At 44.6% G+C, this 13,494-nt stretch overlaps 1 protein-coding gene across 1 annotated transcript in view; it reads left to right on the top strand.

Moving 5' to 3' along the window:
- Positions 1 to 13,255, top strand: part of LOC310770981 (PDZ domain-containing protein 2-like) — a gene marked incomplete at its 3' end in the record, with an annotated part of 120,648 nt that extends 107,393 nt beyond the window's left edge. The window contains 4 exon segments of the mRNA XM_083663675.1: positions 2,227 to 2,344; positions 8,870 to 9,002; positions 12,881 to 12,968; positions 13,152 to 13,255. Coding sequence (XP_083519801.1) covers positions 2,227 to 2,344; positions 8,870 to 9,002; positions 12,881 to 12,968; positions 13,152 to 13,255 — 443 coding nt within the window.
- Between the last annotated feature and the right edge of the window lie 239 nt (positions 13,256 to 13,494).

The raw sequence follows: 13,494 nt of genomic DNA, 5'->3' as shown, positions 1-13,494 counted from the left end.
AAGACATCTCCCGACATATATACTTCGGTTTAAATTTGGTGCAATTTGGAGGCAATTTTATTTTTGATTTATTCTTCTTCTCATAATGTTTTTATGTTGAAGCCTTCTTCTTCTTCTTCTTTGAGTTTTATGGCGGTTGGCAAACATATATGTGCATTACCGCCACCTACTGGAGTTTGATATCAGCCAAATGCCTGAGGCGTGGGCGTGGAATCTAAGGCCACGCGAGCCCAGTGCATTGTGGGAACTGTAGGATTTCGGCTCCACGCACCCGCCCCTCCTGGGAGAACGCTATACGAGAGAGACAAACAACATTACATGGTTTTTGTCAGTCGGGCATTAAAACAAAAGTAACAAACCTTTTTTGAAAATTTTAAGAGCAGAAAGTACACATATTTGTGTTAAAATGTAGAGAGGAAAAGTAAAAAGTTTTCAGAAAAATAAATATTCAGTAAAGTACAGATAACTGAAAATCCTACTTAACTCATTGAGTGCCAAGGACGAGTATAGTCGTCAATTCGAATAGTAACGTAGAGTGCCAAAGACGACTAAAGTCGTCAATTGCGTTTTTTGACGGTGGGACGTGGATCAAAGCCTCGTGCATCTCCTGTAAAAATATTGTAGCTATTGAAGGTGTATAACCTATTTTACGGACCCATTAGGTGGCGACAGTGCTCTCCAGATTAGAGAAAGTTGAGGAAAAAAAGCAGAAAAAGCCCCGTGATGAAAGAGAAACCGATGCATGAGCCAGAGCGGCACAGATTGCTCTGGCTGCCTGGAGCCAACGTTAGCTGCGAACAGCAGTCAATCCGCTCCCACAAATGAGCCCCTCTGTCTCTGCTGCATAGTTTCTCCACACAATTAGCCGCCAGAAAATAAAACCAAAGCCAAACCATTCTCATGAGAATGGTTTGGCTTTTCAGTGTCGCGCTGGGAGCCGGCGCACAAGGCTGAGCGCTCCGAAAATAGACTGGGTGCAGCGCACTTTGAAACGCGCAGCAGAAAGCCTATAATCGGACGCAGCTTCATCCCAGCTCACAACCGAAACCCCAGAAACGCAGACGAACGCGAGCCCGATCCAGACTCCCCCGACGAGCGGCCGCCATCCGAACGTGGATCCGTAAGGCAGCAGAGCCTGCCATAGCAGGCAGCAGAGACTCGCCTGACACACGCAGCAGCCAGCAGAGCGAGCAGAGCCACCAGAGACACTCCCACGGAGGAGGAGTTTGGAGTTGAGGGGGGTGTGAGTGCTGTTTATTGAAAGAAATTACTGTTCAGATGTTTCAGGTCAGAAAATATTAGCTTCAGAGTCAGTGAATGTGCTTGAAATGCTTAATTTCACAAAAGGCTGAATATCTCAGCTTCTAATTTGAAACGCCTGTTTTTGCTGAAAACAACCTATCTTCTCCGGCTCATAACTAAAGAACGGAAAATGGTATCAATAAACTTTTTTTGCTGATGATACAATAGAGTCTCCTCGTTCTTTGTGCGTGTTCGGTGTTTACATAGTAATATCACACAATATTCTGTGGGCCTCGAGAAATCACTGAAAACGCTCTGAAACTCTGGCACTGGGAGCGTCCGTTCTCCAAAAGTGGCTGGCACTCAATGAGTTAAGTACAGTAACAAAGTATTTGCCACAAGACCAGCTTCTTCCCAACCGCCATCAGCCTCACCAACAAGGCCCGGAAACCCCTTCCGCCAAGGACCTCACCAACAACCCCCCCCACACACACACACAAACTCACTACCTCCTCCTAAACTCAACTGAACTCCTCCCCCATAAACTGTAACTCATATCTAATTTAATGCCTGTTTAACTGGGACTGTAAATTTCATGTACATTCAATGTAAACTCTTATTTAACTCCGACTGTAAATTCATGTAAATCCACTGCCTATTTAACGTCTATTTAACTCAGTCTGTAAATCTCATGTAAATTCAACGTAAATTCATATTTATTATCCACAGAACACTTCACCGCTCATGTACATATTGTATATATTTACTCGATTTGATTGCACTTGCAACTTTGTGATTGTCTTTAGTTATCTTCCTACTTCTTATCTCTGTATATTGATGTGACCCCTACGCTGCATACAGACACTAAGACAAATTCCTCGTATATAACTTGCATACTGTGGCAATAAAAGTGATTCTGATTCTGATTCTAATTAGTTACTTCCCATCTGTGATTTCCTGCGTCTCTGTGTGTTGATGTTGCAGAGCCGGGTGTTGGCCTGGGCATCGGTGCCTGCTGCCTGACCCTGGAGCGTTCTGCTCCTGGCATCTACATCCACAGCCTAGCCCCCGGCTCTGTGGCCAAGATGGACGGCCGGCTCAGGTAAGAGTCGGCGCTTCAGGACAATTCAATCAAATCTGAAAACAGATACACAAGATGCACTCAAACAAAACACAAAACTCTCTCATGCTCACAATTTAGTCTTTCCACTTTGATTCATTAAGATTGGTACACATGATCATATTTTCGGTGGCTTTCGGTGTGCTCAGCAGTAAATATTTGACTTTTGACCCAGGTTGCACTTTTCAGATGATCTTCCAGCCCAAGTAGTTCTCAAACTGAGAACCACTGGTATAGATGCATTTCAACTGCATGGTACTGGCTCATCTCGCCTCGCCTCGCCTTTTTTGGTTTTCCATTGGGCAAGTACCTGCAAGCTGAGGCAATACTTTTCACAACCAGTTGTAGGGGGTGGGCACATTGAGGGGGTACTATTTGCAGTGGAAAACCAACAGGTACTACCAAAAGCGAGTACATACTTAGCTTTCGGAAAACATGCAGAATTACACATGAAATGAACGCAGGGTGCGGACAGAGCCGTATGGGTATCCATATTTAACGTTGAGCATAATTGGGCCTTAAAGCGGCATACTGTATGTGTTGATGTACAAAGGTGGTAGAGAAAGTCATCTTGTGGAAACTCACACGAAATATACCAACAGGAAGTGGCTAACATTACATTCGTCGCTAGCTTCCAGCAAAAACAAACAACAACATAGACTCCAGCAAAAAGTCCACGCAAAAAGAAATTTAAGAAATTTACCACTCGAGGAAGGGGGTTGTGGCCACATTTACCACTGGTACAGGGTTTATGGCACTCGGCGAATACATTTATCCTTCCGCCACAGAATATAGTTCCATTGACGTCCCAGGTTCACTCCGTGACAACTCAAGCTCAGCCAGTTCTCTCTCCCCAATTTCACCATGTCGTTCTTTGTTCACTTCACCTTCATCTTCATCTAACCACTGCTCAAAACTCAATCCACCCAGTAAATCAAACGTTACTACGAAATCGGACATTTCCTTGTTAGAGATTTGTAGACTGACAGGCTAACAGTGGGCGGAGTCAGCACAGGTGTTCTTCATTCATCAGGGAGCGGAGTGATACTGCGGTTGGAGCCGAACTGTAGATTGTTGGCCTATTTACCACTGTTGCTAGCCAATCAGAATCCAGTATTCACTCATGCTGTTGTAGAAATATATTTATCTAGTGAAGCCCGTCTGGCCGGACAGTAGCAATGTGACCGACATCGGGGGAAACTAGAGTCTGGGCTGTGTTTTTGGTTCATGGAGGGACCTTGTTGCTTGTAGCAGCTGTAATGTTGTTTTGGCCGATAACGTTAGCTGCTTGCTAATGGATTTACCACCTGGTCAAAAACCGCTAATAACATTACCGTCTTGTGTGAAGTAATGCAACAGTCGCAAATATGCCTAATGTTACTACCGTTATGCTTATGGTCATGGAACATTGTTTGACTGACTGCATTAGCTGTGGTGGTGAGACTGACTAATATTATAACGTTAGCTTGATGCTATACTAATAGATTTACATTTATAGAAATTACCACCCAGCCCCACTAATAACGTGTTGATAATGAAGTTTTTTTTTTCAAGATTCAAGATTTTATTGTCACTCCGTAGTACAAGTATCACGTGTGAAATTCTTGTGCTGTGGACTCTGTTTACAACATAGTACAAAAATAACAGGGCATATGGGTGCAGGAAAACAACAAGACACACAACAAGCAATAAGGCAGTGTAGTGATAAGACAAGTCAGAGACAGTGGCATATTCACTGCACATAGGTGCATATGGCATGTGCATACTTTAGACATACTTAAACATAGTTGACGTTCTGTTTGCACAGGTGCAAATAGCATATACCTAATTAAACATACAATTAAACATTAGACATACGTAATGGTAGCAGCTACAGTACGGTACAGTACAGCTACTACACTATTTGTGTATGTTAAGGAGTCTCGTGGCTTGCGGGAAGAAACTGTCCCTCAAGCGATTTGTGCGTGCTTTTGGGACCCTGTATCTCCTCCCTGAGGGTAACAGGGAGCACAGGCTGTTGTGGGGATGGTTTGTGTCTTTGATGATCTTCAGGGACCTCCTGAGGCACTGCTGATTATACTGTTCCTGCAGTTCTGGCAGCTCACATCCTGTTACGTGCTGGGCCGCGCGCCTCACTCTTCTTAGCGCCCTGCGGTCCATGGTGGTACAGTTCCCAGGTGGTGAAGCAGCCAGTCAGCAGGCTTTCAATGGTGCCTCTGTAGAAGTCCCTGAGGAGTTCTGGCCTTAGCCCAAATTTCTTTAGGCGCCTGAGTCCGTGTAGTCGCTGTTGGGCCTTTTTGACAACAGTGGCGGTGTGGCTGGCCCATGTCAGGTCCTGGTGGATGTTGACTCCCAGGTACTTGAAGCTGTCCACCCTGTCCACCACTGTGCCGTTGATGGTGATTGGGAGGTGTGTGCCCCCCCCCCCCTCCTGTAGTCTACAATGATCTCCTTGGTCTTGGAGATGTTCAGAGAGAGGTGGTTGTCCTGGCACCATTGTTCCAGGGCCCCCACCTCCTTTCTGTAGGCCGTCTCGTCGCTCTTGGAGATCAGCCCCACGACTGCTGTGTCATCTGCAAACTTCACGATGGTGTTCGAATATTGAGTCGCCACGCAGTCGTGGGTGTAGAGGTCGTACCAGAAGGGGCTGGAGACGCACCCCTGGGGCACTCCTATGCTGATGGTCAGTGGGGAGGAGGTGAGGTTGCCCACTCTCACCACCTGGCGGCGGTCTGTCAGGAATGTAAATAATGTCATAAATATGCTTAAAGGAGAATTTCGGTTTTTTTTAACCTGGACCCATCTCCTGGCATTAATTATGATTTGGCCACTCACCCAGCGATCTCCGCGGCGTTTCTGGCCGTCCTAGCGTTGTTTTGAGATCAATAGCGTCCAAGACAGTCGTAAAATGGAGCTGATTTGGGGCCAAGTGTGAGCCTGTCTTTCCTGCATCTAAATAGCTATTTTTATTCCCGTTTTCGCCACATATCGCCATAATCTGATCCGTCAACATCCACCATAGTGATATTTCCCCCCAGGCTATTTCCTGGTCTCTCCCAGGGACCAAATTACCTCAAACGTGATCTCGGTCACCAAGTCTCGTGAAGTCCCGCGATACTTTCCTGCCGACTGGTCAACTACAGGTCGGACGCTTTGCGGTGGTGGTTTTAGCGTAACCTATGTGGGGTTTGGCATAACCTTCGTTATTTCGAATCCCACATAGGTTACGCCAAACCCCACATAGGTTACGCTAAAACCACCACCGCAAAGCGTCCTACCTGTTTAGTTGACCAGTCGGCAGGAAAGTATCGCGGGACTTCACGAGACTTGGTGACCGAGATCACGTTTGAGGTAATTTGGTCCCTGGGAGAGACCAGGAAATAGCCTGGGGGGAAATATCACTATGGTGGATGTTGACGGATCAGATTATGGCGATATGCGGCTAAAACGGGAATAAAAATAGCTATTTAGATGCAGGAAAGACAGGCTCACACTTGGCCCCAAATCAGCTCCATTTTACGACTGACTTGGACGCTATTGATCTCAAAACAACGCTAGGACGGCCAGAAACGCAGCGGAGATCGCTGGGTGAGTGGCCAAATCACAATTAATGCCAGGAGATGGGTCCAGGTTAAAAAAAAACGAAATTCTCCTTTAATGTTACTGTTATGCTTATGGAACATTGTTTGACTGTTCAGTTTGGTCAACTCCAGGCATTAGATGGTACCGGGGGAGCAGGCTCTGAATGCAGTTAGCTGCAGTGAGACTGCACATTATTATAATGTTAGCTTGATGCTAATCGCGGCTAACTAATATTGATTTACATTTATAGAAATTACCACCCAGCTCCACTAATAGCGTTACCGTATTGTGTGGGTAATGAATGTAACAGTCGTAAATATGCCTAACGTTACTGTTATGCGAACATTGTTTGACTGTTCAGTTTGGTCAACTCCAGGCATTAGATGGTACCGTATAATACTGGGGAAGCAGGGTAGTTCCTGGCTCACGCTAACATGAATATCTTTATGCATTTCCCCGCAGCCAATGCAAGCCAAAACACGACCAAACATGCCACAATAGTGTCCGATAATTCATCGAGAATCCTTCCTGGGCATCTCGAGGCTGATCTGACCGATAAATTGTCCAGGTTGCCGTTTTCTTTATGAGTTACAAAGCAACCAACAGTCTGCTGTTGCCATGCAGCTGCTTGTGTGCATGCGAGTATGGTGCCCGCGCGTCAGCTCGTTCACACACTGCCTGCAGTTACTCTAATGGCCACCAGTGTCAGTAATAGTTAGAACTTACGGATAGGACCTTTTAAAGGGATACTTCACATTTTCTAAAGTCTAGCGCTGTTTGCTACTACTTACCAGTGTTGATGTTGATTCATAGTTATTTCTCAGCACAATCCATGCTGTTCCTCATAGTAGCTCTGGAAAGTTGGGCAAAAATGAATGCTGCCCCCAGGGCAGAAATATGGAGAAAAAGGTGGCATACTAATGCACATGCTCAATAAGCAAGTCATCCTTGTCGCAGCGCATTTTCTATAGTTTCTATACCATTTTCTATATAATGTGTGTGTGTGTGTGTGTGTGTGTGTGTGTGTGTGTGTGTGTATGTGACCAAGCAGTGATGATACAATTTATATGCTGGCTCCCCCCCCCCTTTTGTGTTTGTGTGTGTGTGTGTGTGTGTGTGGGGGGGGGGGGGGGGTAGTAGTAGTTTTAAGGTACAAATATTCACTGTAACAAGTTGCTTTTTAGCATGCATATTAGTAGCATATTGGCTGTATATTAGTGATTGTGAAGCATGTATTTGTACATGAATCATCTGCTTTAGGGCTTTCAAAATAAAACCCTTATTGTAACATTGGCATTAATATTAATATTGTGTAATGCTTTACAGCCACAGTTTCACTCGTAATCTTAACATCAGGAGTATTTTGATACAAGGTTTGCTGCTTTGTTCGTTGAAATACCTTTTTCTCATCCAACGTCCATCAATAAGCTATTTACTTTTGTTTAAAGTCCCTGGAAACCAAAATCCACAAAAACGTTCTAACTATGTTATTTAGGGTCTTATGTTAGTAATTATGTGCCTCCGAAATTATTATGCATTACTTTCAACCCAAAGCCTTAAAATCAACACTTTTCTACAAGATTCTACAAGATACTTCCTCATTGAAGAGAGCAGTGCGCGAGGTGCTAAAATGCAGGAGCTTATGACGTCATAAGCTCTATATAACCTTTGTACGCGCGCGCAACCCGCAGTCCCGCACATTCTGCCTCCATCTCTCTTCAGAGTTCTAGTGGTCCCACACCTTTTTGCAGCTAGCTAACTACGCATTGCATCAACACAAAGGCTCTTTTAAGAACCAACATCTATCTATCTATCTATCTATCTATCTGTCTATCTATGTATCTATCTGTCTATCTGCGAGTTTATCGCTTAGACTCGTCGGCGGTGTGTAGGAACCTTGAGAGGGAGAGCTCTCTCCTCTGCCTGCTGTGGCGCTGCTGTGTGTGTGTCAGTGTGTGTGTGCGCGCGTGCAGACAGATAGACAGATAGACAGATGACCGTCAGTCAGTACGCTATGCGCTGCGCGGAGCAACCTTATTTTTACAGTCTATGGGAGCAACGCGCGAACACACACACACACACACACACACACACACACACACACAATCTCTATTTCCTTCTCTCTCTCTCCTCTCTCCCTCTCGGAGCAGAGGAGAGAGGTCTGAGAGAGGGACATTTCTGCTGCAGACGGGACACGCCCACACAGTCCGCGGGAGAAAATACACTCTAAAATATAATTGATTCTCATGAGTTGTCAAACCTAAATTTATATACTTTGCGACGTTCATCATCGTTCAAATTTGGCTGGTGGCTTATTAACATAGATTCCTGTGATGTGATGAACTCAAAATGCTAAATAATAATAAAATATTTCTGGTTTCCAGGGACTTTAAGTAATATTATTTTGAAAGTTTTAACAGGAATTTTCCCAGCTCATCATGAAAATTGACTGGTGGAGATGCGCTCCCGTTAACAACACAAGACAGATGCACGCTTCTCCACAACGCACCCCCGATACAATGAGCCCCTGCCCCTGCCCCTCTAACATCCTCTGCACGTGCCTTGGACCCCTGAATTGAATCAAAATTGTATTGTGGCAGACTGTGATATCAGCAAATATCATATCGTTGGCCAAATAATCTATAGATTATTGTATCGTGATGAAACTTGTGATTTACCCCCCTATCGCTGATGTGACGAAAGTGGCATTGAGGTAAATAACCTATATATTATTAGATTGTGATTAAACGTGTGATTTACATCCCTATCACTGATGTGATGGAAGTGGTGTTGAGGTTTTAAAATACCGGTATATTGAAAAGGTCTTAAAAAATATTGAATTTAACTTCAGGATTCCTGCATATACCCTGGAATTGGACATGTAGTCTTTGGCAGTGCTGTGCTGACATTCCTGCTTGTGTGTAGTCGTGGAGACCAGGTGTTGGAGGTGGACTCGGTCAGTCTTCGTCATGCCGCTCTGAGCGAAGCCTATGCCGTCCTCAGTGAATGTGGCCCTGGACCAGTCAGCCTCATTATCAGCAGACATCCCAACCCCAAGGTACAATGTGCTCCATGTCTCATACATTTACTAATTCTCCCTTCATATTTCCAATTTATTAGGTACACATAGCTAGTAGGTCTGGATTCAGCAACAAATGCTCCACAGGGATCTTGTTGCATGTTGATGAGATCCCAGTGTTTCCTCTAGTAGCTAATGTAATGCAGGAGCCACTGGTGCTATTTTTGTTAGTGTATGTGTGAGTTTGGCTTGTCTATCCCCAGGTATTTTTGTTAGTGTATGTGTGAGTTTGGCCTGTCTATCCCCAGGTATTTTTGTTAGTGTATGTGTGAGTTTGGCCTGTCTTTCCCCAGGTATTTTTGTTAGTGTATGCGTGAGTTTGGCTTTTCTAGCCCCAGGTATTTTTGTTAGTGTATGCGTGAGTTTGGCTTTTCTATCCCCAGGTATTTTTGTTAGTGTATGCGTGAGTTTGGCTTTTCTATCCCCAGGTATTTTTGTTAGTGTATGTGTGAGTTTGGCCTGTCTTTCCCCAGGTATTTTTATGCCTCTGCCGGCAATAGCCAGGCCGGAGGCATTATGGATCCGGGTTGTCCATCCGTACGTACGTACGTACGTATGTCCGTCTGTACGATGTTCATTAACTCATTGAGTGCCAATGACGTCTAAAGACGTCAATTCAAATAGTAACGTAGAGTGCCAATGACGTCTAAAGACGTCAATTGCGTTTTTTGACGGTGGGACGTGGATCAAAGCCTGATGCATCTCCTGTAAAAATATGGGGGATGTTGAAGGTGTATAAGCTATTTTACGGACCCATTAGGTGGCGACAGTGCTCTCCAGATTAGAGAAGGGCGAGGAAAAACAGCAAAGATGCCGTGATGAAAGGGAAACCGATGCATGCTGGAGCCAGAGCGGCACAGATTGCTCTGGCTGGAGCCAACGTTAGCTGCGAACAGCAGCCAATCCGCTCCCACAACTGAGCCCCTCCATCTCCGCTGCGACAGTCCCTCCACACGATCAGCCGCCAGAAAAGGAGCACCCGACACCGAAAAGCCAAACCCTGGCGAAAAGCCAAACCTTTGGCTTTTCGGTGTCGCGCTGGGAGGGCGCACAAAAACGGCGGAGGGATCCGAAAACAGACGCCCGCTGCAGCGCACGGGGGTGAGTTTCTCCAAGCTCCAGCATGCAGGCTGTGTGTCAGTGTGGGGATGAGTCTCTGCCAGCAACGGCATGCAGGCTGTGTGTTAGTGTGGGAGTGAGTTTCTGCCAGCTCCAGCATGCAAAGATCCGTCGCCTGACGCAGGCAGCAGAGACCCGAGCAGAGCCACCAGAGACACTCCCACGGAGGAGGAGCCTGCAGCCGAGGGGGGTGGGGCACGCAGGGCACCACACAACACCCACCCAGACAGCAGGCTCGATGGACAGATTGGCAAACACAAGCTAGAATACCTGATGCCCACCAGCAGTAAATCAAGACCAGCAAGAAGGTGTAGGGTCTGCGCACGCAGGGGCCAGCGCTGCTGGTTGCAGCTAAAAAATATTATTTTGCCATCAAAATTCCTTTGTTTTCGCTGTTTTATTGAAGGAAATTATTTTTGAGGTGTCACTACATCAGAAAATATTAGCTTCAGAGTCAGTGATGTGCTTGAAATGCTTCATTTCACAAAAGGCTCATTATCTCAGCTTCTAGTTTGAAGCGTCTGTTTTTGGTGAAACCAACCTATCTTCTACTGCTGATAACTAAAGAACGGAAAATTATATCAATAAACTTTTTTTTGCTGATGATACAAGAGAGTCTCATCGTTCTTTGGGCGTGTTCGGTGTTTACATAGTAATATCACACAATATTCTGTGGGTCTTGAGAAATCACTGAAAATGCTCTGAAAGGGCTGGCACTGGGAGCATCCGTTTTCCAGAAGTGGCTGGCAGCCAATGAGTAAACGCGATATCTGAGGAACACCTTGATGGAATTTCATCAAATTTGCCTCAAACATCGACTTAGACTGAAGGATGATCCGATTAGATTTTGGTGGTCAAAGGTCAAAGGCCAAGGTCACTGTGACCTCTCGATCGCCATTTTCAAGCTTGTTAGCGCAACATCTCAGAAATGTTTTGACGGAGTTTCATCAAATTTGCCTCAAACATTGACTTGGACTCAAGGATGAACTGATTAGATTTTCATGGTCAAAGGTCAAAGGTCAAGGTCACTGTGACCTCACGAATGCCATTCCCAAGTTCGTTAAAGCGTTATCTCAAGAACGGCTTGATGGAATTTCTGCCAATTTGGCTCAAACATCGACTTGGGCGCAAGGATGAAAGGATTACATTTTGGTGATCAAAGGTCAAGGTCACTGTGCCCTCTCCAACGCCATTTTCAAGCTTGTTAATGCCATATCTCAGGAATGCCTTGACGGAATTTCATAAAATTTGCCTCAAACATTAACTTGGCCTCAAGGATGAACTGATTACATTTTGGTGGTCAAACTTCAAGGTCACTGTGACCTCACGAACGCCATTCCCAAGTTGGTTAACGCAATATCTCAAGAACGGCTTGATAGAATTTCTTCTGATTTGGCTCAAACATCGACTTGGACGCAAGGATGAACTGATTCCATTTTGGTTATCAAAGGTCAAGGTCACTGTGACCTCTCGAATGCTATTTTCAAGCTTGTCAATGCGATATCTCAGGAATGTCTTGATGGAATTTCTTCGAATTTGCCTCAAACGTCCACTTGGACTCAAGGATGAACTGATTACATTTTGGTGGTCAAAGTTCAAGGTCACTGTGACCTCACACACCCAATTTCCAAGCTCTGTAACGCAACATCTCAGGAGTGCCTTGAGGGAATTTCTTCCAATTTGCCTCAAATGGTGATTTGGACTTAAGAATTAACTAATGGCGGAGGCATAAGTCCACGTTGCGGTCGTTCTTGTTGTTAGTGTATGTGTGAGTTTGGCCTGTCTTTCCCCAGGTATTTTTGTTAGTGTATGTGTGAGTTTGGCCTGTCTTTCCCCAGGTATTTTTGTTAGTGTATGTGTGAGTTTGGCCTGTCTTTCCCCAGGTATTTTTGTTAGTGTATGTGTGAGTTTGGCCTGTCTTTCCCCAGGTATCTTTGTTAGTGTATGTGTGAGTTTGGCCTGTCTTTCCCCAGGTATTTTTGTTAGTGTATGCGTGAGTTTGGCCTGTCTTTCCCCACATATTTTTGTTAGTGTATGTGTGAGTTTGGCCTGTCTTTCCCCAGGTATTTTTGTTAGTGTATGTGTGAGTTTGGCCTGTCTTTCCCCAGGTATTTTTGTTAGTGTATGTGTGAGTTTGGCCTGTCTTTCCCCAGGTATTTTTGTTAGTGTATGTGTGAGTTTGGCCTGTCTTTCCCCAGGTATTTTTGTTAGTGTATGTGTGAGTTTGGCCTGTCTTTCCCCAAGTATTTTTGTTAGTGTATGTGTGAGTTTGACTTGTCTTTCCCCAGGTATTTTTGTTAGTGTATGTGTGAGTTTGGCCTGTCTTTCCCCAGGTATTTTTGTTAGTGTATGTGTGAGTTTGGCCTGTCTTTCCCCAGGTATTTTTGTTAGTGTATGTGTGAGTTTGGCCTGTCTTTCCCCAGGTATTTTTGTTAGTGTATGTGTGAGTTTGGCCTGTCTTTCCCCAGGTATTTTTGCTAGTGTATGTGTGAGTTTGGCCTGTCTTTCCCCAGGTATTTTTGTTAGTGTATGCATGAGTTTGACTTGTCTTTCCCCAGGTATTTTTGTTAGTGTATGTGTGAGTTTGGCCTGTCTTTCCCCAGGTATTTTTGTTAGTGTATGTGTGAGTTTGGCCTGTCTTTCCCCAGGTATTTTTGTTAGTGTATGTGTGAGTTTGGCCTGTCTTTCCCCAGGTATTTTTGTTAGTGTATGTGTGAGTTTGACTTGTCTTTCCCCAGGTATCAGAGCAGGAGATGGACCATGTTATAGCTCGATCCACACACAGGGACAACATGAGCAAGGACGGACACTCATCTCACACTTTAGGTCTTTACTTCGTCTCACTCTTTTATTTACTCTTGCTCAATCATGTTTTTATAGGTTATTTTGGCTGCTGAAATGCAATGTTCAACTTACATTTAATGGAATGCTAGAGGTCAGTTCAGGGTTGTTGTTTAGTTTTGGGTATCAAACTCATCAGGATTTGTTTTACATTGCCTGAATCTGCAGGAGTCCCTTCCAAGAGTCCCTCCCCAACAGTGAAGGCAAAGCAGGGAGAGGGTTCCCCTGCTCTCAGCTGGACCATGAAGAGGTTCCTTGAGCCTGCCAGTAGGGTAAGTATTTATGTATACAGTATATAGTCAAGACAGTCTCTGTTATTTTATTTCTATAGTCAATGCAGTCTATGTTATGTTATTTATATATATAGTCAATACTGTACAGTCTCTGTTGTTATGTTTGGTTACGTATTTATATATATAGTCAATACATCATCTTGCTTTTAGATATCATTTGATTTGGTTTGTTTGTGGCTATTTTAAACTTTGATTTTCATTATTGTATTTACCTCCTG

The sequence above is a fragment of the Poromitra crassiceps genome (genome assembly GCF_964638095.1).
Source record: "Poromitra crassiceps genome assembly, contig: HAP1_SCAFFOLD_287, whole genome shotgun sequence".
Classification (NCBI taxonomy): domain Eukaryota; kingdom Metazoa; phylum Chordata; class Actinopteri; order Beryciformes; family Melamphaidae; genus Poromitra; species Poromitra crassiceps.
The sequence above is the reverse complement of the archived record's forward strand: the minus strand, read 5'-3'. Positions and strand labels throughout refer to the sequence as shown.